Below are 25,162 nucleotides of genomic sequence, written 5' to 3'. Positions count from 1 at the left end.
AGTTTGTATATGCGACGATGCTCCAGAGTGGGCCCTGCATATTATTTGAAAGAAGAAGCAGATGAATGTTATTTGATATGTTGTTATATCATTAAAGGTGTGTGTATTGTCCTCCTTTATTTATTAATATGTTCGTATTGTCCTCCTTTATTTATTAATATGTTCTTGTTTGTTCAATAGTCTTGTTATATCACAATTAAATACTTTTTTAAATATACTGATTAATACTGTAACACTGTTTAAGCGGGATTTTGGTCTTTTAATGGAAGGGTGCTAAAATACCCATGAACGAAGAAAGGCGGTATGTGTCATATATTTTGTTCGAGAACGGTACATGAAATGTGGCGAGTTGGTGGTTTAATGGTTAGGCACTTAACAATCTAGGGGTTACATGATCGATCCTCTTACTCAGGACTTACGAAAGTGACCGTCTTCAGTTTTCTCAGTAGAATGATGCGACCTAACATGGTAAATATTCTTTCTGCACAAATCCTTACAAGACCGATACTCTCGATTGGATGGTGCGGTAGCATTTTATGAACATACTTTAGTTCGAGTTCTTGTATTATGGTTTAGTTGTATTATTAGTTTTTTAATGTGACACTTACACAAAATGTAGTATGCATTGTATGATGGCTGTAGTTTGCATTTAATTTTTCCCTGAAACGAAAAAAGTTTGATTTTCATCAAAAATGTGATCGTTCGGTGGGTTTAGCATTCCCTCACAAATGTGTAGTTCTGTTTAATATTGTGTATTGATTTAACGTACAAAATAATTCTCATACACTCGAGAAGCATCAAAGTTAACATACTCAATAACACAGTAACAAAATATCTGGTGTCTTTAATAAGAAAAAGAATCTGAATACAAACTCTCAGCATACACTTGTTCGCCCAGGTAGATATATGCAAAGCATCGCACAATTATGGGATTTGTGCATATTAATCAATAATAATTAATAAACGTGTTTTGAAATGCTCTGTTTACAGTTTATCTCACTAACAACGTTGGTTAGGTGAACCAATTTGGAAGAATTTGAAACCTTGTTGTATGTCTCTCGCTTAGTGATTGTTTGGCATTGATCCATGTGAAATGCAGGATCTTTGTAACATTTCAGGCCATGCTCATCCTTGTAATTTCCATTGTTCTATTTGAATACAAAATATGTTCAAATGTATGTTTTAATGGTAATCCCAGTGTAAAAAAGAGATCAAAACACTCAGTTATACTGATAGTTTAAAACACAATTAGACATGTCAGTTTAAACACTTTGTATTTCATGTAAAAGTATAAATTGCAACATATATAGATATATCAATACAGCTAGTTAAGAAATCGATCAGTAGCTAACAACTAATAAAGGTCGTCTTCCTGATATAAAACAGTTATGTTTTTTATCTGGTTGTCTCTTGAAGTTTGGAACATGAGTTTTATTAAGGATACATATGATAATATGCTCAAAGCTAAACCAAGACTGAGTGGTGGATATTCAATATCCAATGCATACAATAATACAAAAAAAGCTAAGTACATGCCATACCAAACTGATTCTATCCGCCTACTAGGATTTACGAAAAAAACTCGCCTTATTGTGTTATTTATATTTGTTAACAAAATATAACGTAGCAATTTACCATTATAACATAATTATACAAATTTCAGGTCCATAAATATATTGCAATGTGATTTCAGTAGTTTCTACCATATTTCTTGATTTGTTTGTATGATTAATATCCTCACAAATTCTTTAATTTGTAACTTATTCTTCATTTGCATGGGTACTTATTTCGTATACATACTTAATTGTAACACTGGCATAACCATATATCCCTGGTACAAATGTATTATTTGACACACTGCAAGGTTTTGCTGTTTCAACACACTCATAAATTTATTACAACGGCAAAAAACATCTACCCGGAAAAATCTATTATTTGACACACTGCATGTTCACCAAAATAATAATTTGAAGCACCACAAATGATAATAAAATGCTCATTTTATTAACTTCATTAAGTGATTTTATTCCATTCGAACGAGAGCATTCCTGCAAGATTGGAAATAAACTTTTGGCACTTGGTGTTCGTGAGAACATCCACTCTCCAAGATCTCCCTGAAGGCAAGGGTTAGCTAGAAAATCACGTGACTCAGCAATGCATTTTTCAGTGCATACGCCATCGTGTAAGTAGTTCCCACAGGTTTCATTTGACAAAAGTTCCCGAAGAAATAATCCTGATTTGGACAGAAACTGCCTCCAGTTGCAGCCATTGTAGATGCCTTTAAACTTATCTAGTTTTCTTTTGCATCTCTGAATCCCTTTCCAAGCAATACAAATTGTGTTTTGAAATTTCTGCACCGGGAAGTAGGTTATAAAACCGTAGCACATTTCGTCGTTTGTTCCTGCGCCGTATGACGCGGAAGTGTTTCTATTCGAAGTGTAATTGCACTTGGTAACTATTTCATCGCCAGGCATGACCTTGATGGGAGGATTGTAACTGAAACGAAAAACAGAATGAACAACATATAATTTACATGTTTTAAATTTTACTCCAGAAAGTGATTTATACGTAAGATTAATTTCAAATCGTAACTCTAAGACAAAAGACAAGTTAAACAGCCATTATGCATAAGCTCGTATGTACTTCAAAGGAATTTATTCAAGGGTTTTGTAACTGCCTTAGTGGTGCGCTGTCATGCAAAATCGTTAACACTTCTGGAAAAGAACAAAATATGAGCATTGGCGTTCGCTCCTTGGCTCACTAATTTAAAGACACAACGGCCAATACATAATAAATACTCAAGCACAATTGTAAGCAACGGGTCAGAATATCATTCAAAATCAGCAGTTTGTTTCAAAATATTAAAGGTGTTACCTCTGGGCTGTAACGGTTACGTGTGCATATTGGCTATTTTTGTGCGCTTCATCATCGATGTATGTGAACAACGCTCAACTTCATAGTTACGTTTACGATAGCATATTAAGGAACGTGATATTTGCGATCATCAGCGAACATATACACGTCGAGGTGCGTTACCTCTATAGTGTCTAACTAGATGTATTAGAGCTTACTGGTAAAAAGTAGGTCTGTCGTAATGGTAGTCATCATCGTTGGAGAGATCGAATACCTTTGAACCATTGCGATAAACTGTAATACTTTGACCTACACCTGAAAAGAAATTATTCACGAAAAAAACTTAGCAACTTTTATCTAATGATATTTTGCCTTGTTGTAACTTAGTAATTAAAATATAGCGCCAATTGAAAACGAGATTAGGTCTAATTAGTTTAAGACATTAAGGCATACATTTAGTTTAAGCACTTAAAGAAGTCTGTATTTAATTTAGATTTGGTTGCAACTTAAAGCAATACATGAAGCGAGATGCAACAAGTCTTCAAATATATATTTATGATCTGCAACGCGTTCAGTAAAGATGTTTGCGGCGAACGTTTGCTGTCTGGTTTCCCGCTTAACGTGTATGCGCTGCGTTGCCACTGGGATACAAAACAAAGCGTTTGCGAGCGTTTTGTAAACGCTCGCCTTACTGAACGCACTGCTGGTTAAGTTAGTGAGTCTTACCTAAGTAATGCATATGATTTGCTGCTCTTGTTATATAAATGGGCTCTTTGAACATTTCCGAAGTACATTGGGAAGGGCATGTGTGTTCAAATGTCACTCCTCGTGAATATGGTGGGATATCGAGATATTCTTGTCCTACAACAAACATGGAAGCATCATGGGCGCGCAGCTTTGTCGTGTAGTAAATGGCCATTCCTGATTGGTCGGTTTCCCCTGTAAGTTCTTCTGGATTGTTGTAATGAATCTGCAACAATAGAGACGGACTTTAATGGCATCAAAGCTAACTAAGAATACTATTGATTTTACCTGATTTCCTCTTGTGTTCATATTTTTCCGGTTGTGAACAAAACTATTAGCTGTCACAAATCGCTCTCGAGTTCGTTTTTGATAAGACAATCCTGGCGTCATTTCTGATATGCAGAGAAAACGTGCCCTTGGTAGGGCGCGAAACCATGATTTCTTGGGTATGAGGTCTTAACACACTAAAATCCCGCGTTCCTCACATACATTTATAAAAAGCACGTTGGCAATGAGAAATTCTAAGTTAAGCTCGTTTTGAAGACCCTTTATATGTATCTTTTTTGAATATTTGACAAAGCTGACATTGTAATTTGATACAAGAATAAATGTATATTTATGGAACTGCTGCATTTAAAACGATAATGAGATAAAAACAAAATCATCTGCCAGCAAATACATTAGCATGGTGTTTGACATTTTTGAAATGTTTTAAAAAGCATGCTACCACTTACTTAATAAGTGAAGCCATTCAAAATTTACCTGAAGCGCTGCTATTCTTGTGCCTTTTCTGCCAATCCTGAAGCCGGCGTCACCTTTAAAACAGTCTCCTCGGTGGCCATACGTCCATGTTCCAAGTAGCTGCTGACAGTGACGGTCCGGTGTCATCTCACAACGATACACCCTGCCTGGAATACATGTATATATTTATGAAGCGAGATGGTTACTTAACAGTCTTTAGCGAAATTTGATTTTTGTAAACTTAAGAGATATATGTTTCTTTACCGCTGACCATTGGCTTTGAAAAATGTTAAAAATGTAACAAATACTAACTGTTTTGAAAGTATAACATAAAACATGTGACGCTTTAGAATGTTTCCAGACATACAATACCTTTTCTATTATTTATTTCCGTCATGTCCATGTCCTCTGAAACAACAGGAAAATAAGTTTGAACCGTAGTCCCTAAACGGTAAAAACAAGCAAAATAAGTGCATAGGTAAATAGAGGACATTCGAATTAATATATGTTTAAAATATTCAGTTCTTGATTTGTTATTGAGTAATGTGAATGTCTAGTCATATAAAAGATGTCATTGCTGTGTATGTTGTGTGTCATGAAGGACGAGATGATTTAAGTTGTTATACGAGCAGCAATATATACGCAATAGAAGATTTACATGAGAAGATTTTTTGGTTGTTTTCAATGACGTTAAATGGTGGCCCCAAGCAAGCAGCTCGAACATGGTAAATAATTTTCTATGTTGATGAATTAGTTTGGGCAGCTGTATGTTAACCAAGCAGTGGACCTATCTTGGTTCGAAAACCTCAACACAACGTAATAGTTTGTGTTGATTTTGGGTCTTCTAAACGATTTAGTCGACATACCGGGCGCAGATCAAAATTTACAGCTAACTTTTTTAGTGTTCAGCGCAAAATGCTTATCGAATAACTCTTTACTATACATAAACGAGTTTCTTAATAACTGTCTTAATAAAACCAGTTAAGTGCAAAATTTCCTGTTATGTTCGTTACTTAATGGACGTTAAGCAGTTGTATTGTGTTTCATGAATACTCGGTAGTCGGAGCTCTTATCAGCGATTTGATTTGTTGAAAAATGAACCTAAACAATAAGACATGTGAAACTATAGCACACGGTGTAGCAGCAACTAAATGATGATACGCTCATGGCAAATCATGCAATCATGCTCGGGGGTGGGGCTGTGCAAATATGTGCATAAAACGGAAATAACCACGGATTTGATTAATCATTTTCCCTTTGTCTGTCACTAATTAATATTTTATCATAATTGGTAATATGATGTTTTTTTTAAAAATACAATATTTCTTTTTAATTTAAATCATAAATTTTCTCAATTTCCATATAAATGCGTTTTAAAATACCCCAGAGGTAGATTGTCCCTCGCGGATGTATTTGACCACCGGGGCACATTTACCCTTGGGCAAATATTGGGCATATGAACACAGCAATAATTAATTATATAGTCTTTTTATACATTTGGTGTAACGGAAGCATACTGGATCTACATTGAAAAGTAATTGTTCACAAATTCATGTGATGGCCTACATTGACGTTGTCAACAGACTGGTAGTGGCAACGAGGAAAGGCAACTTTGATGTATCCAAACAAGACTTACCTGGGAATGTACATCCCCACAGAATCATATGGTGAACTATATTGACGTTGTCAACAGACGGGGAAGTGGCAACTAGGGGAGGCAACTTTGATGTATCCAAACAAGACTTACCTGGGAATGTACATCCCCACAGAATCATATGATGAACTATATCGACGTTGTCAACAGACGGGGTAGTGGCAACTAAATGATGGTCCCCTGCCGGAAAATCTACCAGCATGCAATGGTACGTCGTTTCTTCCGTAGGAACGCTCGTCATGGGGAAGTTGATATCCATCTTCTGAATATCTGAAAATGAAATATGATAATGTAACTTATCTTTATGAAATAAGAACGCATTCATTCATTTCGAATTATAATCATATTACGATAATGATAAAATATGTCATATTGTCATAAATTCTTCATCTGATAAGCCACATATGTATTTGATTATATATTTAATCGGGTTATCTTAGAGCATCTCTCTGACACTTATGAAGCGTTATATAAGTAGGAAATAGCATCGTTTTTCATTGACATAAAGTATCCTAATTGTAATTTATATGCGCAAACGACTGCTTATCTTTACGGAAAAAATGTTTACATCAATGCTCTTAGCTCGTTTGGCTGAATAATGTGCTTGAAGCTTAAGCCAATTAAAGATATTTGATTTTCTTGCTTGATTTTAAGCGTTTCATGATTCTGAAAGTTTTCACAGATTCAAATAAATTTATAACCCTAAACACTACGTGTTTCAAAGAAATTAAAACACGTACCCCCAATTTCCTATCCCATTTAGCAAAATGGCCGTTTCAATGGGATAATTCAATTACTTAATGATGAAGCTATTTTGAAATGTATGATGTCTGTTTATGGGTTTGAACGTTTGTGGTTCTCGCTCAGGGTCGTTATGCCCTGACATTGTGCCTCTGTACATGGTTTATATTTCTGCTGGGCTTATCCTGTAGTGTTCATTGTTTATATTTCTGCTGGGCTTATCCTGGAGTGTTCATTGTTTTTATTTCTGCTGGGCTTATCCTGGAGTGTTCATTGTTTATATTTCTGCTGGGCTTATCCTGGAGTGTTCATTGTTTATATTTCTGCTGGGCTTATCCTGGAGTGTTCATTGTTTATATTTCTGCTGGGCTTATCCTGGAGTGTTCATTATTCATATTTCTGCTGGGCTTATCCTGGAGTGTTCATTGTTTATATTTCTGCTGGGCTTATCCTGTAGTCTTCATTGTTTATATTTCTGCTGGGCTTATCCCTGTAGGGTTCATTGTTTATATTTCTGCTGGGCTTATCCCTGTTGTGTTCATTGTTTATATTTCTGCTGGGCTTATCCCTGTAGTGTTCATTGTTTATATTTCTGCTGGGCTTACCCCTGAAGTGTTCATTGTATTTAAGGATTGATCGCCTTTTTTCTAGTGTTTTTATTTCTGCTGGGCTTATCCCTGAAGTGTTCATTGTATTTAAGGATTGATCGCCTGTTTTCTAGTGTTTAAATTTTTGCCGGGCTTATCCCTGTAGAGTTCATTGTATTTAAGGATTGATCGCCTGTTTTCTAGTGTTTATATATCTGCCGGGCTTATCCCTGTAGTGTTCATTGTATTTAAGGATTGATCGCCTGTTTTCTAGTGTTTAAATTTTTGCCGGGCTTATCCCTGTAGAGTTCATTGTATTTAAGGATTGATCGCCTGTTTTCTAGTGTTTATATATCTGCCGGGCTTATCCCTGTAGCGTTCATTGTATTTAAGGATTGATCGCCTGTTTTCTAGTGTTTAAATTTTTGCCGGGCTTATCCCTGTAGAGTTCATTGTATTTAAGGATTGATCGCCTGTTTTCTAGTGTTTATATATCTGCCGGGCTTATCCCTGTAGCGTTCATTGTATTTAAGGATTGATCGCCTGTTTTCTAGTGTTTATATATCTGCAGGGCTTATCCCTGTAGCGTTCATTGTATTTAAGGATTGATCGCCTGTTTTCTAGTGTTTATATATCTGCCGGGCTTATCCCTGTAGTGTTCATTGTATTTAAGGATTGATCGCCTGTTTTCTAGTGTTTATATATCTGCCGGGCTTATCCCTGTAGTGTTCATTGTATTTAAGGATTGATCGCCTGTTTTCTAGTGTTTATATATCTGCCGGGCTTATCCCTGTAGTGTTCATTGTATTTAAGGATTGATCGCCTGTTTTCTAGTGTTTATATATCTGCCGGGCTTATCCCTGTAGCGTTCATTGTATTTAAGGATTGATCGCCTGTTTTCTAGTGTTTATATATCTGCCGGGCTTATCCCTGTAGCGTTCATTGTATTTAAGGATTGATCGCCTGTTTTCTAGTGTTTATATATCTGCCGGGCTTATCCCTGTAGTGTTCATTGTATTTAAGGATTGATCGCCTGTTTTCTAGTGTTTATATATCTGCAGGGCTTATCCCTGTAGCGTTCATTGTATTTAAGGATTGATCGCCTGTTTTCTAGTGTTTATATATCTGCCGGGCTTATCCCTGTAGTGTTCATTGTATTTAAGGATTGATCGCCTGTTTTCTAGTGTTTTTATTTCTGCTGGGCTTATCCCTGTAGTGTTCATTGTATTTAAGGATTGATCGCCTGTTTTCTAGTGTTTTTATTTCTGCTGGGCTTATCCCTGTAGTGTTCATTGTATTTAAGGATTGATCGCCTGTTTTCTAGTGTTTTATATATCTGCAGGGCTTATCCCTGTAGTGTTCATTGTATTTAAGGATTGATCGCCTGTTTTCTAGTGTTTATATATCTGCAGAGCTTATCCCTGTAGTGTTCATTGTATTTAAAGATTGATCGCCTGTTTTCTAGTGTTTTTATTTCTGCTGGGCTTATCCCTGTAGCGTTCATTGTATTTAAGGATTGATCGCCTGTTTTCTAGTGTTTATATTTCTGCCGGGCTTATCCCTGTAGTGTTCATTGTATTTAAGGATTGATCGCCTGTTTTCTAGTGTGTATGTTGTATGAACGCTTGCCCTACAACCTTCATGCATCATTAACGCAAGAAAAAATGGCGATCAATACTAATTTTTACATTTTAAGTAATTAGTCTTTACGATTAAAAAAACATTTGTAACCTAGAATATTATTGGATAAATGGCGTCGCGCTATCCAACCTGAACGCATTATTGAAATAAAAATTGGCGTCTTAACTATTTATTCAACACAAACGTCAACATTTATCATTTATCATTTTAAAGGACAGGGTGACTATAATATCATTAAATGCTGGCCGATATCTGCATTAACAATAATCAAGGCAAATTATGTGTTTCTTTCTGTGTGTCCTTTCGCATTGTTGGAGGTATGGGATGCAAGAGAAACACGAGGGAACAACATAACAATGTAGGTACGTGTTTCCAATTTGCAAAAGGGTCACTAAAATCGGTCTTAATCCATACCTTTATGATCAAGAGCTGGGCATCGTTCGTATGTCTGTTCACAGTCAAGTGAGTTTCCAGTGAAGGCTTTGTTATATGCAACACATTTAGGAGAGTCGAGTGGCTCACAGATACCTTCAATCAAAATCAATTGCAGATCAAGTAAATATACGGTATTCACCGCAATAAACATATAACACTAATTGTTTAAAAACAATGTAAAAGTATACAATAGAATATACGTGAAATTCCACCACAACAACGAAAGTACGCGACGAATAAGATACCGCCTCTAACACCGAACTTGTATACACGGCGAAATAAGAGAGTCCTATCATTATTTTATATTTGTGATCAACAAAAGGCAACTACAATAACATTGCTTATCTAATGGTTATCACATTTATATTTTAATATAGTTTTATATTTGAAAAAACCAACATCGAAACGTTTCTGCAATATGCCATTGACGAACTAAGCAATTGATTAACCGCAATGACAGAAAAACAATGCAATTGGAAGGACACGCCAAGAAGCCCAAATTTTAACCAAAATCGCGTATAGCGAGTACCAGTTATAATTCATCTACATGTATCCATGAACAGTTACAATAGCAACCGCATATACACGGACAGTGGTAACTATGGCGAGTACCAATTGCCGTTTTTCTATCTATGAACAATAACAAAAGTCACCCCTGAGTAAATAATTTAACACAGTGCAGTTATGTTCAGGAATGAAAATGGAAATCTAAGAGATATGAGTTAAAAGAAAACATTTACCTGGATTAGTAATGCCTAAGGCAGTCGGGGCCTTTTGCCCGACCCCGGAACGCCACGTGCAGTGTGGGTCTCCTAGCTCCTCGCCATTCGTCCGTCCGTCCGAGTCCGAATCTTTGCGACACAGCTCCTCTGTCCATATCTGTGACATTATTGAAATATTTGTGATTGTCCAAATCTATAAAATAACGCTTGTTTAAGGAACGTTTGATATCCATGCATTCGAAAGATTTGAAATAGTTAAGGCTGTGCCAGGAAAATGTTTTCCGATGCGTCTTGAGTCGATAACGTCAACGAAATGCGAAACAAATTGACTAATAATAACATGAAGAATGAAGATTAAATTCATATTTATATTATCCTTACAGTATATTGTCACATACATGATATATATGAAATGTTTTATTGCCAAATGTTTTCATTCATGCTTAGGTTATCTCTGACAGATACAGCTTCCAAGACCTCGCATTTTTCTGACATAACCCATTATCTAAGCATCTGGCAACATGATATAAAACAGCACATTTTGTACTTCCGCATTCATAATAAGGCTTCTGTTAATACATGCCAATTGAATGTAAACTTGATATAACGAGGTTTACATAATAAACGGAGTTAGAGAAATAATTGACTTCAATTTTTATATCTAATGAAGGTGGCCACCCATTTTGTCCAAGTAAATAGGGATGATGATTATTTTATTGCTTTTCGTTCTGCTTGTATGTTAATTAAACATACTAAATTACGAAACTTAGAGAGGATATTCAATAATTTTAATTGATTTATAAATTTGATTCAAATAAGTAAATTATGTGTGTCTGGTATATCTATATTTAATAATATAATATATTGAACCAAAAAAATACTATACTAGTTATATATAAATTACAACGCTAACCATATAATGTTGAAAAAAGACTATCCGGCGTTTCAATTGTGAAGTCGGATTGTTTTTTTTTAATTTCATTTCGTTTAAATTCAATACTCTACCAGGCTATTAATAATAAAAACCCTTATGGACACCTTTGATTTTCCATGTAAATATAGAATAAGGAGTCGGAGTCATCCCAATGGGCCCAACCAATACTTCGCATGGTTATAAGACAAAATATTTCATTTTTTTAAAACTCGTATTTTCATAACCAAATTTAAAACGGGCTTTCACACTTGTCATGAAATATAAATAAACATACGTTTGAAATACTAAAAAATATAATAATATTTATGGGGATATAAAATCAAATCTGTCTTTAGTACAGTTATACAAGTTTTATATAATCTCTATGTTTCCGGTCTGTGTCATATGGTTCTCATACTCAAAAAGTTTCTCAATATATATCAAACAGTTAAACTGACGACTTGAGACCACCAAAGATTATTTGCGATATCCTGTATAAATATACACTGTCATATAATCACCCTGTTGCCAGAATATTCCCTCATTAACTTACAATGCATCTTTGTTATTACTGGTAATTGTGTTGTCTGGAGAAAGCCAATGTTGCCTTTGATATTCTGTGAACGCAGAGCCAGTACGAGTGTTGATATATATGTCTATCAAATCTGTAAAATGATTAATTACACTGTGGTTTAAATATCCAAACATGTTATGTTATGTCAGAATATTGCCTATATATTATGAGAATGAAATTCCGTCTATTCGAGTTTTGATATGTATGTCTATCAATTCTGTTAATTTGATTAATGCAAGTAGACGTATTACACCATTGATAGCGACGGGCAATTTCTTGTAACTTATACACGTTTATACACGTTATTGTATCTTGGCATGTTTCGAATGGCCACTTAACATTTGGGCACGTAAAGCCCACTCGGTGTCTACGCAATTATGGCGTTTTGATATCTTTGTGTTTGTTCCTCAGCTACGCCGATCAGAGCTCCGAACATTTTATCTTGGTTTGCAGGGCATGAAATAAGTTTAAAATTATTTAATGTAAGACAAGTTTGCGCAAAGACTACAAAACACTATGGATATCCATTCTGGTCTTTGTTTGAGCAAATAACTCACTTATTAAGAGTCAATTGCGGGTAAATCACAGATCTGTTTAACACGTAGAACATAAATGTAAGGACAACAACAACAATCAGATTAACACTATTATATAACATAATATTCCATAACTATGTTTTAAAAGTTGACATCAATTTCAAAGACACTTCAGTATAATAAAGGCAGCAAAAACATAAATAGGACCAACATTACGATCAGAGAAACAAGGGTCGGTCAACTAACTGTTTATTACTGTTTAAAAACGACTTTTGAAATAAAATGGTAAGATTTTACATGAACAGCTGTCAGCATCTGGACATGTACACTAACATTAGTGGATTTCAACCCATAGCCTGTCTCTTTGTTTCCTCAATGAAATTTGGAATTCAGACATAACTGGGTGTCTGTATTATAAAGCAAACAAACAAAGTTGCGGGCACGTGTCAACGTTACCGTTAAGACAAAATGAACTATATAAACCCTTTTAAGAATCTGCATATGTTATGCACATCAGATCTACATTATCTATCGACTACATGTTGATTATGTTTATGTTATCGTCAATTGCACTTTTGCTCATCTTGAAAAGTGGTTTCTGATCCGTGTGAGTGGGGTTATAAAACACATTCCTGCTGGTAATCGTCTATTAATCTTGAAGATAAATCTATTTTGAAAGTAAAAACATGACTCTTATCAGATGATAAAAATAAAATGTGACAAGGCCTAACTTTAAAGCAAAATATCGAGGACATCTTGTGGTGGAGTGCGGGATACAAAACCAATAGTCCATGTCAATCAATACAAAAGTCAACTCCGAACTAACTGTTAAATTAAAAGCGCAAACAAATAATTTGGTCTTGTTAAGGATAGCCGTAAATGAAACCAAAAGCAATGTAGGGTTTCGGTTTAAAATGATTGTTGACAAAACCCGCCATGGAACATGGTCTGGTGAACAAAAGTTAAGAAATGAGCAAGCCACGTGTCCAATCAAGTGCCACTACGCTGATTGACATATATGATTGCCAGACAACAGTTAACCTGACCTTGCGTGGTATAAATTGCCAGACCGCAATTAACCTGACCTTTTCTGGTATTAACCTGACCTAGCGCGGTATTATATATCTGACCTAACGTGGTATGACCTAGCCTTGTGTGGTATTCACTGACCTTGCGTAAGTCAAAACTTACCAGACAATTTTTGGATAACCTAAAGTTGCGATGTATAAAACTTGACCTAAAATGGCATGATTTGACCAAACGTGGTATTACTAGGTGGTACGCTTGTTAACTTGACTTTGCAGGGTATAACCTAATCTGCGTGGTATAACCTAACCCTGCGTGGTATAACCTAACACTGAGTGGTATAACCTTAACCTGCGTGGTATAACCTAACCCCGCATGGTATAACCTAACCCTGCGTGGTATAATCTTACCCTGCGTGGAACGCTCGTATTACCTAACCCTGCGTGATATAGCCTGACCTTGCAGGGTATAACCTGCCTTCTGTGTTATTACATGACCTTGATTGGTATAACTTGATCTAGCTTGGTACGCTCGTATCACCTAACCCTGCGTGGTATTACTTCACCTTGTATTCGATGCAAAGATGAAAGCACATTCGGCTAAAAAAATGATAATTTGGAGAAGCAATACATACGCGATACGAGATTATATAGTTATACAGTTATATAAGTGGCCAATTGTGTATTTAGAACAATTGCCGGTTGAAAGGTTGTCGAGAGATAAAAACGTTACTCTAACACGTCAATAAAACAGATATGATTTTTATCCAACACGCGTCAGACGATTAGATATATTTTGGTATGCACATTAATGATAAAATAAAGACCCTCGTTTTGTTTAAAAAAAATCAGCAATAACTTACAAACATCGCTGGACATTCATACTGCATTTCTGTTAAACGGTGTATCTTAAACACCATAATTATGATTAATTTAAAGTGACTTAAGTGTGGACTACAGTGCAGGGAGGGTCATGCATAATACATTGTTGTTGTTTTTTGTATCATAGCGTTGTATGGAAATGGATTTAAAACTGGTCAATAAAACCTCCCATCTTAATTCCAATTCATGTGCTGCAATTAACTTAAACTCCAAGAGGAATACTATTTATTAAGCCGGGTTTTCATAACTAAGTTTAAGTTAACAACGTTGTTAACGTCATCCTTCTTTAAATTCTAAGGGGTATGAAAACTACTAATTACTCCAATTGTTAAGAACTTTGTCATAGTTAACAACGTTGGTTACGCCATCGTTGTTGAAGTTCCAGGAGGAATGTAAACTACTTATGTGGGACACCGGTTCAGAACGTAGTAAAAGTTAACAACTTTATTACGTTCACCGTTGTTTAACTTTCAAAAGGTATCTAAACTGTTTACCAGGCAGATTATGCAGAACTTTGTTAAAGTAAACAACGTTGTTAACGTGATCGTTGTTGACTTTCAAATAATTTCAAGGGCACATTTGTGATTAACAGTATTCGTAGCAATGTTCATGACAAACGTTTATAATGTACGTGTTTTATTTCGATACCTGAGCATCTCAATAAAACTTGGAGTTGGCTATGATGCGGTCAGCGTGATTAACTATAACGAAGCTCCTTTTTGGCACACACAAAACGCCCCTGTATGAAGCCGATAAACCGATAGGAAAGAGGACATTACAATTAAGCTTTGTATAGATACATTGTATACAAATACGCATTATATTGTCAAAACACGATGTAAACCTCTTTTTACTGAAGTGAAAAGCTTTATTTTAAAGTGTCACTCGTTATAGACGCACACTCTGGTTCTATAGCATGCTTCGATTGCAGATTAGCAGTAAAAACATATTATCTCGGGATATACCTGAACACTTTATTTATTTTTAAAGGTTCTGTAAAAAGCATAAGAGATAACCAGGCCCCCTCACCATAACCTTCTGTATGGACTTCTCAGTATTCTTTTGTTAACATGACGTTTTAAAACATCGTTATAATGTCAATGAGTTTTTGTTATTATGAAATGATTCACCCATCTGGTCATTTCGTGCTCTTTAAGGACAACACGTTGCTTCTTTTTTAATCGACTGTTTACAAGTACGATAGTTACCCCATTACGCTCAAGTAATCAATTACGACTTTTATAACACCTGCAAAGACTTCATTGTTCAAAGGAAAATGTTTCATGTGCAGGTTATCTTAAATGAAACACCGGGAAATTGTCTGGACGCAAACTCGAATTTCGTGGCATGCTTTGATAGCAGTTTAACAGAGAAGGAATGTGATAGCATGATATACCTCTTCACTTTGTTATTATAACATGTTCTGTATGAAGTGAGAGATTCAAGGCGCTCAACGCCACAAACGCCTGATAAATAACAGACATGGTCGCTTGACATTTACTGTAAATAGCTGTGATAGAATGTTTTGCAATAAAAACTTAAATGTTGGCTTGTCCCTGGCTTGTCCCTGTAGTTTCCATGTAATAGTAACAGCATCCACTACACGAATTTTAGTTTTATACTTTCAATGACGAGGGTTGTGGGCGACAAACGGAAGTGTACCATGTTGTCAAGGTCAACGTTCAATAACTAGCGTTCGGTTAATTGAACATCGTTTATATCAATCAGGACGCTATTTATAACACGGTAAATCTCCGCCTTCTTGATATCGTTCCGATATGGAAGTTAATATCTCGACGAAAAGCAGAAATAACAATCTCCAACATAAACACTGTATTTGAGCTAATATTTTAGTTTCAAAAAACATTTTGTTCTTAAAGGCACATAACACAAGCGTAACTGTGCAGAACTACAGACAATACGCAATAACCTTTTGGGTAACCCCCGCATGCAGGCATATGAAGTCTATGGAAAGTGAATGTTTTGCTACCTAATTGGCCTTTTCATCGAAACAAAAGCATGCTGTAATTAAACAATAAATTCAGCAGACTTTTCGGCCACCTGATTGGAACCTTATTGTTCCTATCTAATCGAATTATAGGATTTCATACGAGAAAACGAGTGTTTCTCTTACTAGATTGTTAATGAAACTGGCTTGTTGCGCACATTCCAGTCCCAATAAGTTTGATATGGGTCTACGTGACTGTATTCATATTTCCCACATAATTTAGCTTTTAATACTAAATCTTTCATCATTGCCAAGCTAATATTAAAAAAATTGCTGGGCAAAGCTAAACAAATCACAGGTGTTTATTATGGCTTCGGGGTCCGTTGTTTTAATTGATGATTTATCAGGAATAGACACACACCGTATGTAAATATTCACTATTTGACCTATATGTATGAATGCCCATCAACATTGTAACCACTGGGGTTGTCCGGTTATCGCAGTGGTTAATGCATACTCTTCTCACCTAGGCGAACTGGGTTCGATTGCCGGCCTGAGCGCATGTAAGTTTGGTTTGTTGTCACCAATCGGACAAGTGGGGGTTCTCCGAGAACTCCGGTTTCACCCACAACACAAGACCACACTCCCGCGCAAAATCGTGCGGACGAGAGTGATTAATATTACTTAACATTACTTCTTCAACATAAATATATTTGGGATGAACTTTACGGATCATCATGAAGACTATTTTGCGGTGTAATATAGTTGTTATTACATTGCTTCAGGAATAATAGCCCGTTTAAAAATAGGCGACTTACGTATAGGAAAAAAATCAAAGATGTCGTATCAGGTGTGACGTCATAAATCTAAAATTAGAACTGTATCCTTTTATACAGTTTATCTAATAACAAGTATGGGATGAAAAAATGCTTCTTTCAATTTATGATTGCAATAGGTTTTACTGAATCAACCAATAGTTCTCTAACGCTTATTTGAATGTTGGATCTTTAAAACATGTGAAAACCCCAATGAACAAAGGTTAAACGATAACGCGCGCTAAACATGCACACCACACATCGTACCGAACTCACATGCACATCACGCGTCGCGCCGAACTCCTCTATCATTTTTATCTCGCACATGTCGAATGCTTAGATAATGTCCATACAAACATATTATACATCAACAGCAAGTAGTGTTTTGTTGTAAGCCTCTATTTACTGACATGTTCATTGAACGGTATTGCTCTCAATTACATCCGTATGTCATCCTTAAAAGGTTGTTTGTGGTTTGTTCGTTCGGTAAAATCGTCCCGACTAAAAAAAAACAATTTGGTCTTCTACGGTTTCAAAATGTTTCCGTCTGTTTTCTACAGAGAGGCGTTTTAAGACAAAATGTTCATACCCCTCTGAATTTGTTGGTATGGTAACCGCAAACAAACGTGTGTTTTTTTTAAATGTGGCCTGAGTGGTTTAAGTATGAAGTACATGTTTTATACAGAAATTGAAATCATTAAACACTGTATTTAAAGGGAATGTACACCAGATTGGCACCAAAAAAGTTTTTTCTCTAACGAATTTCAGGACAATTATCTAATAGAATGTGTTACGCTTTGATATCATAATTGTAAAAAAAAAGTACCAAAATGTAAAAAAAAATTGTGTCGGAGACCGTGTTCGAACCCGTGTCGCCAGCGTCGTATCCGCTGAGCATAGTTTCAGTTAATCTTATTCATTTCTTATTGAACATGTATCATGTCTATTACTAAGCTTACAATTATGATTGTGTTTTTCTTCTGACAATTCATTATCAAGTAAAACTTTTAAATTTTTGAGTTTAAAACTCTGCTTCAGTACGTTCCCGTAGTTTACAATGTGGTTATTAGTATTTTGATACTGCTGGCTTAATAATAATAATAATAATAATAATAATAATAATAATAATAATAATAATAATAATAATAATAATAATAATAATAAAAGCTTTATTTACCGAAGGTTAAACATTTCACATTTTCAGTATGGCCTTCAAAGTAAAAACACATAAGAAAGAGCATTATTCTTGAACATAGGTCACCTGTCAATGTTTAAACTAAAAAGATACATTTATTTATAAAATTATTTAACATTCTGTTAATAAATGCATTCAAATTTAAACATTCACTGACAGACATGACTATAAATTAAATATATACACATGTTAAAGAACATGTAAAATAACTTATCATTCACACAATAAATGAAGCTTATAATTTCCTTTGGACGTTTTAACGGTTTTCAAGTTACGTATATGTAAAGGAATGTCATTCAATATATTTTTGCTATAATTTGTGAATGATGTCTCCATGTATTTACTATGAGGTGTTGTCTGTAAGACAAGATCCTTGTTTGATACTGATCTTAACTGGTATGTTTTATTGTCAGAGGACGTTACAATATCTGCCAAATATGATGGGGTATGTTATTCATAATTTTATATACCAGAACAGCACAGTGGCATTTGCATCGGTCTGAAAAACTCAGCTATTTTAATTCTTGGAATAGGTCTGCCAATTTTGTTCGCATCGGTTTATGAAGTATTATTTTTGCAACTCATTTCTGTAGAATACGACTCGATTAACCCCACGACAGTCAAATCGTAGTAGTAATAGCCCTTTTCTTGTTTGTATTACTTGTTTAAATCACTTAAAAGACACATTATTTCATAATTATGTAATTTTATTGACCCACTATTTTGATTATGACATTTTAACATCGTGCAATATTCTTGTAATGATATATGACGTCAGTAGAGTCGAATACGGCAATATTTAACTGGAGTGAAATAATGGCTACCGAAGTTTGCGATATGTATTGCGTGAATATATATTATTAGCTATATAATAAACCGTATAATTTGTTTGTATTTATATTACCCAGTAGGCTATAACTGATGTATAATTGGTGTATTAATTTTTACGTAGTGTATTGTCCATTGACTCAATCAATATATCAAAGGTGGTTCCCAAAGTTCACGCCATAATATTTTATGTAAACGGTTACAGCATTACAGTACGCATTTTTGTAAACTAGCATGTTACATTCTGCTCCGACCTTCAAAAATAATCGGTTGTTAATTGCCAGAATCTGCACCAGCTATGCAAACATTCTATGATAGCACGTGCATAACTATCAGAAGGAAACTAAACATTTCGAAACCGTTGTAAGTTAATACTGCATTTGTAAATTATCTCAAACTTTGAAGGCGGGGAGATATTTATTGACGCAATTTTGATAACTATTTCGCAATTTGTGCATGCTTTGATTGCAATGAAACTTCGAGGCCATGTTTCGCGTGCAGTTATATTAGATCGACTGTATCTCGTATTATAAGTGACAGAAATAATTATGTACTTGTAATTTAATATAAACACACTTAAGCTATGTGAGCTCTTGCTGACGCTTTGTTATTGCAATAAAAATCCATCTATTTTAAGGGTTTTTTTCTTTCGTCGAGCCACTTCTCTTATTTTTGGGGTAACAATTTCACTTAAATTTGCCTCGCGCTGGCAGTCTTGTATTAATTGAACTGTTTGCTTTAGCACGTCTCATTACATCTACCATTAAGACAGAAGGACGCGATTAAGTATATAATAGATCTATTTGCAATATAATGTAATTGAAGCAACAAAAGAACATACCGAGTCCCATGGACATTGATTTATGGCGCATATATGAAAAACACTCTCAGAGAAACGACAGAAGCGGGTTGCCCACCCTCTAAACTTACATTCAAGTGCACTTTTAATGTCAGTATCATAAACGTAGACATGGCTACAACACACCAAAACGCACCTTATCGGCTAAAAGGGTCTTAATGGTATCTCCTGAATCAAAGTCTGTGAAAGAAATGGGATGGGTGTGGGGGGGTTAAAAATTCCAAGATGGACTGCCCCTTTATTCTATCTTTGAACCGCTCCTGAACGGGGAGACAAACATGAAAAAACACACGCATGCAAGACGTAATACGACTTCAACCTTCTAAGATAATGCTGTCATAGTAGTATTAAAATGACGCTTAAGATATTATAAACGTAGTGTTTCGTTCAATATCAGTCATGTCTCAATGAACATTTTATTGATAGATTTATCAATGTCTGGTTGAGTTATTGTTCAGTTATCAAGTCAGGGTTACAGAAACTGCACATTTAACTCTCATTTCAATTGTTCTATGTTTAGGTACATATAGTAAATTGTGAATATTAATCATGTCAATTGTGAGGTTGAATGTCTCTATTGTATTTTTGTCCTGCGAGGTTTAGTGTCTCTATTGTGTGTGTTCAATGCGGCAATGAATTTGTTGCGTCTCCTGTCTCACACGTTTTAGTGTCCCTATTGATTCTATTGTCTTGCAAGGCTGAGTATTTCTCTTGTGTCTGTTGTCCGGCAAGTATCTCAATGTTATCTATTGTCTTGCGAGATTTAGTGTTTGTTGTGTATGTTGTCTTAAAACAGGACCATCGTTGAATGTGTCAGTCTATGTTTAAAGGGGCTGTACTCCGTATGATGAAATAGCGAAGAAAAAAAGAAAAATGTCGAAAACTGACATAAACTTGGTATCGATGTGTACAATGCATTGAAACTTACTAACTGAAGTACCACATAGTTTACAATTGATTTGTTTTTCGCAGTTTTTTCGTATTTTTCCAATAAAAAAGATAACTAGGTATGTCTACATAGTAGACCCGTTTAGGCTAAGCCTTCGTAGAACACTGGATACAACACTGGCGACACCGGTTCGAACCCGGTCTCCGAATCGATTTTTTTTTTACATTCTGGTATTTTTTACAATTATGATATCAAAGAGTAAAGCATTTTATTAAATAATTGTCCTGAGATTCGTTACAGAAATCTTTTGGTGCCAATCTGGTGTACAGTCCCTTTAAAGCCTCCTTTCAGTATGCATTAATTTTGTTTCATAACGATATAGGCTTAGCATTGCAAATAACATCAAAAGCATGTTAGATGGCTGTAATGAAAGCTTACTAAACGATTTTGCCCTGTACAATTTGTTTCCCGCGTGCTTGATATATGTTTGCAGCGACCTTTTGAAGTGCAGCCAATTCGTGCTCATGCTATATCAGCATTCCTTTGATTACACCTGAATTTACAGGGAATAAACAGGATTTGACGTAAGAGGGGAACTATCAGAAAGGCTCTAAATATGGCAACAGGGGCTTGGGGCGTCTTCCTACACAGATCTTTGTAATTTTAGTTTAAAATGATGTACCATTTAGTAATATATGCATTATTTCTCTCAAACATTGTCATGAAATGTTCACTTCGGACATTTAAGGGGAGCACTCACCAGATGTGCCCCATTTTCCCTCTGGATCTGCCAGTGATGTTTAAAACAGACTATTCATTATCCACAATGAAAGCCAATAAAACTGAACATCAATCAATTTTGCAAAAGGGTTTGCAAGGTGCAAATTATCTGCGAAGTAAAAATGCTAAAATATATTCTGACGCAAATTTTGATAACCATCAGGCAAAGGTTACATATTTTTCAGTTTTTTATTAAAAGCTTGATTGTTAAAAAGGGATGAACGTTGATTCATTCCCTAGCTTACTTACTTACTTACTTACTTACCTCATTAAATGCTTTGTAGCTATGTATAAAAATACCTTATGTGGGACCAGTAAATTATGATAGCGGTAAATGAAAGTATCTAGATACTTTTCCCGTGTATGATCTTTGTTCATTTTTATTATAAATGTATGTTGCAAAATGAAAACTTGTGTTGAATGGTTTTCGTCATGAATGCACGTAAATGAGTGTTGATTCGTTTTTCAATTCAAGTGCGTTGTATAATCCATATTTTTTCATAATTAAAGACCACATTGTGAACAAGATACTGATGTTCCTTAATGTGTTATCTTCTAAATCACAATTATTATTATTATTATTATTATTATTATTATTATTATTATTATTATTATTATTATATTATTATTATCATTATTATCATTATTATTATTGTTATTATTATTATACTATGTTGAACGATTTCTTCATAACCCTGGCAAGGAAAAGAAGAAGAATGGTATATTTTACCAAAATGATAAAACACTTGAATCTTAAGTGTTGTGTAAAACTCTATTCGACTAAACTCCTATACCTAATGAACATCGAATTCTTGTCACAGTTTCTCTTGTTGTGTGTATGTTTAACTTGAACGCGCTTCATAGATTTGCAGACTCGCGCCCGAGTGGTCAAATTGCCTGCACGCACGAGAAATAGGAATTCTATTTTTTATCATTATTTCAGCATCCACCCCATACTCGGTTTGAGTTGAATATATAATTGGCCAGTCTTGCAAACACTAATTAAGGGAAATAATAATTAGTTTGTATTTTGGAAGCACTGTGGAAAATGGTCTGCATTGTCAAATACATGCTCCAAATCTTTAAACTACAATTTCTACATACCATTCCCGCCGCTTTGAAGTCCAATCCAAATTTATTCCTCTTGCCCCCACCCGCTGGATTGGTGTGTCCTACCCCCTCCCACGTGGTACTCGCGTTACATGGGTGGGGCACATTATCGCCGTTTGGTATGGCATTCTGGAATCTCGGATAGGCGCATACGAGTGGAAGTATGGTAAGGACCACCTTGGTATATCTGAAACGATTGTATCTGCCATGATCATATTCCATATGGTCTGCATTTACATTTGGTATTCGCACATATTTGTGGACCAATGACAATTCAGAAATTACAACATTGATCGCAGCTCCATTTCATGTAGAGCGTATTTGACGGTGAACATAATCATCTATGTTCGTACAGAATATTTTGTCAATCTACATGATTTGGTAGTCATCTATTTTTAATAGATCGCTCTGCCCTCTGTGCATGCGCAAGGTAACTTTGATTGACAGTTCAGGTTGTCGAATTGACATCTATCTCGTGCCTATAAAATGTGTATGTGAAACTATTTAAATACAAATATCATTTACGTTTCTTCCTTTAAAATGCTCTTTATTATATACCACCAATCAAACAAATTCAGTATCAAAGCGCTGACCATTATGAATAAAAAAACTTAACGAGGTCATCCCAGTAAAACTCTGTAGTATGCAAACACACCTAGTTAATTCAAACGATCTTAATCTCAACAATTTGTTTAATTTTTAAACGAAAAGTATCATAAACGTTCATGTTTCGGTGCTTTGCCATATTTGTACGAACATCAATCAATTCCTTCTACTTTGATAACATATTCACAAATTCGCAACAATTTACAATTGCCTTACATTCGTCTAATGAAACAAACGCTTGGGCGTTTAATTTTCGAGCTTTAAACGAAGTAACTACACAAAGGGCGGAGCTTGTGGGTTAACTTAGTACGAACACCAAATAAGTTAGAGTTCATTTTAGTGATTTACAGAAAATGGTGCGAGTTTTCTCGGCCTGCGTCTTCGCTACGCTCGCTCAATTTTCTGTAGATCGCCAAAATGACCTCCAACTTACACGTGAACAAACGAACATAATAACACTGAAACAGAATTGAATATAATCTTGGTTTATAAAAACTATATATCACAACCATTTATTTAGGGCTCATGTTTTGGGGTCGTTCACGTTGTTCTGAAAAGAAATATAAAGCCCAGCGCCGGCTAATAAATTACAATCCTTAATAACTTTGTATGTGCATATTCTTCTGAATCTGGCACTTTTTCATAAAATTAACTATATTATATGTAAATAACTGCAATTTAGTTTTTAAATTAAAACACAATCTGTTCACTGTAATATTCACAGTTTGTGTGGAAGTTTAATGTGAACAATGAAAAATTCCAAAATACAAAGAATCGGACCTTAGGAAATTTAATAGTCTTCCCTCGTGTGCCTTAAAATCATGGGCCTGCAATTTGATAACCAGAGATAGCTAACAGACAATTGCTATTGATTCTCTCCAAACCCGAAGGCAGTTAGGGAAGATTGCACGACAAAGATTATTGCTTCGAGACTAGTTGGAGACATTTGTGATTAAAAGTTTATTTATGGAGAATGTCGAAATATTAGACTTTTGGCCCTGCAACTTGTTATACAAGGCTTTTATGCTGTCCCTGTGGTCACTATTGTACTATTCAAATAACACATATTTCGGAGTGTTTGTATTTAGAGATGATGAGGGCACAAACACCATTTAATGTGCAAATACATAGGAAATAATTCAGTTGATTTATATGTCTACCACAGAAGCAAAGTTTCTGAATCTGGGGTATCCCTGATAGATGTGTAGACATCAATGAAGAAAACTTGCCATTGTGTTTGTATGTGTTTTACTTCAAAGTTTTGCATCGACCTCGCTGTGACCCCTTTATTTTTTATTGCATTTTATTTAAAGGACACTGAATATAATGACAGGATATGTTTAAGTCTTCAGTTTTATGTCTCCCTAAATGGGATCGTCTTAACTTTTAATTATTGAGCAGAGTTCTGACAATCACTATTCTATTTAGCATGTTACTAATTCGCAAAGAAAATCCATTATGTAACGAAACCAACCGCCAAATGCCCATTTAGTAGTTTGTTGGTTTAATAAAGTGAGGTATTAAGAAACTGGCGCATGCGATCTAGCCAATATAGAGACATTCGCGAGGAATTTCTCGCTGAACACTAGGAAAGCAAAATTGACCTGCCGACGTAATCGTATAAAAAACACACACAAAAAAAATGCAATTAGTAAAATAACATAGCTAATGGTGCGCATAATTTGAGGATTCAATAAGACTCTTCAGTATAAATGATGCCTGCAATTGAAATACTTTACTGTGTATCTTTCTAAAATAACGCTGACAAAATGTTCATTATTACCGTTACTGTATGTATTCACAATTTTATATCTGTCTAATCTTATGTTTTTTGTATACATATTAAATTTATTTTGACTAACCATAAATGAACACAAAATAAAATGAAATTACAAACCTGAAAGTCTCCATTGCTATTTTCCGGGATGCTTATAAACTAACAACACTTATTATGAAAATCTAAACATGATATCATTTCTAGAACATATCGTTTTCCCTAAGTTTGAAGGTTTGGACGTGTGTTATCGAAATATAATTACTCCCTGCAGTGAATATTCTAAAGAGCTCTTGTCTCCTTGAGAACA

General features: G+C 35.1%; 1 protein-coding gene across 1 annotated transcript; it reads right to left on the bottom strand.

The window, feature by feature from the left end:
* Positions 1–1,257: 1,257 nt before the first annotated feature.
* On the bottom strand, positions 1,258–25,162 carry LOC128214234 (dopamine beta-hydroxylase-like). Its single transcript, XM_052920594.1, has 10 exons — positions 24,976–25,162; positions 22,467–22,659; positions 10,137–10,275; positions 9,376–9,489; positions 6,086–6,262; positions 4,711–4,746; positions 4,360–4,505; positions 3,580–3,823; positions 3,072–3,168; positions 1,258–2,496 (listed from the first exon to the last, which is right to left on the bottom strand). Exons 1-10 carry the CDS (start codon positions 24,987–24,989, stop codon positions 1,932–1,934), a joined length of 1,725 nt encoding a protein of 574 aa, XP_052776554.1. The 5' UTR covers positions 24,990–25,162; the 3' UTR covers positions 1,258–1,931.

The sequence above is a fragment of the Mya arenaria genome, chromosome 13 (genome assembly GCF_026914265.1).
Source record: "Mya arenaria isolate MELC-2E11 chromosome 13, ASM2691426v1".
Lineage (NCBI taxonomy): Eukaryota > Metazoa > Mollusca > Bivalvia > Myida > Myidae > Mya > Mya arenaria.
The sequence above is the reverse complement of the archived record's forward strand: the minus strand, read 5'-3'. Positions and strand labels throughout refer to the sequence as shown.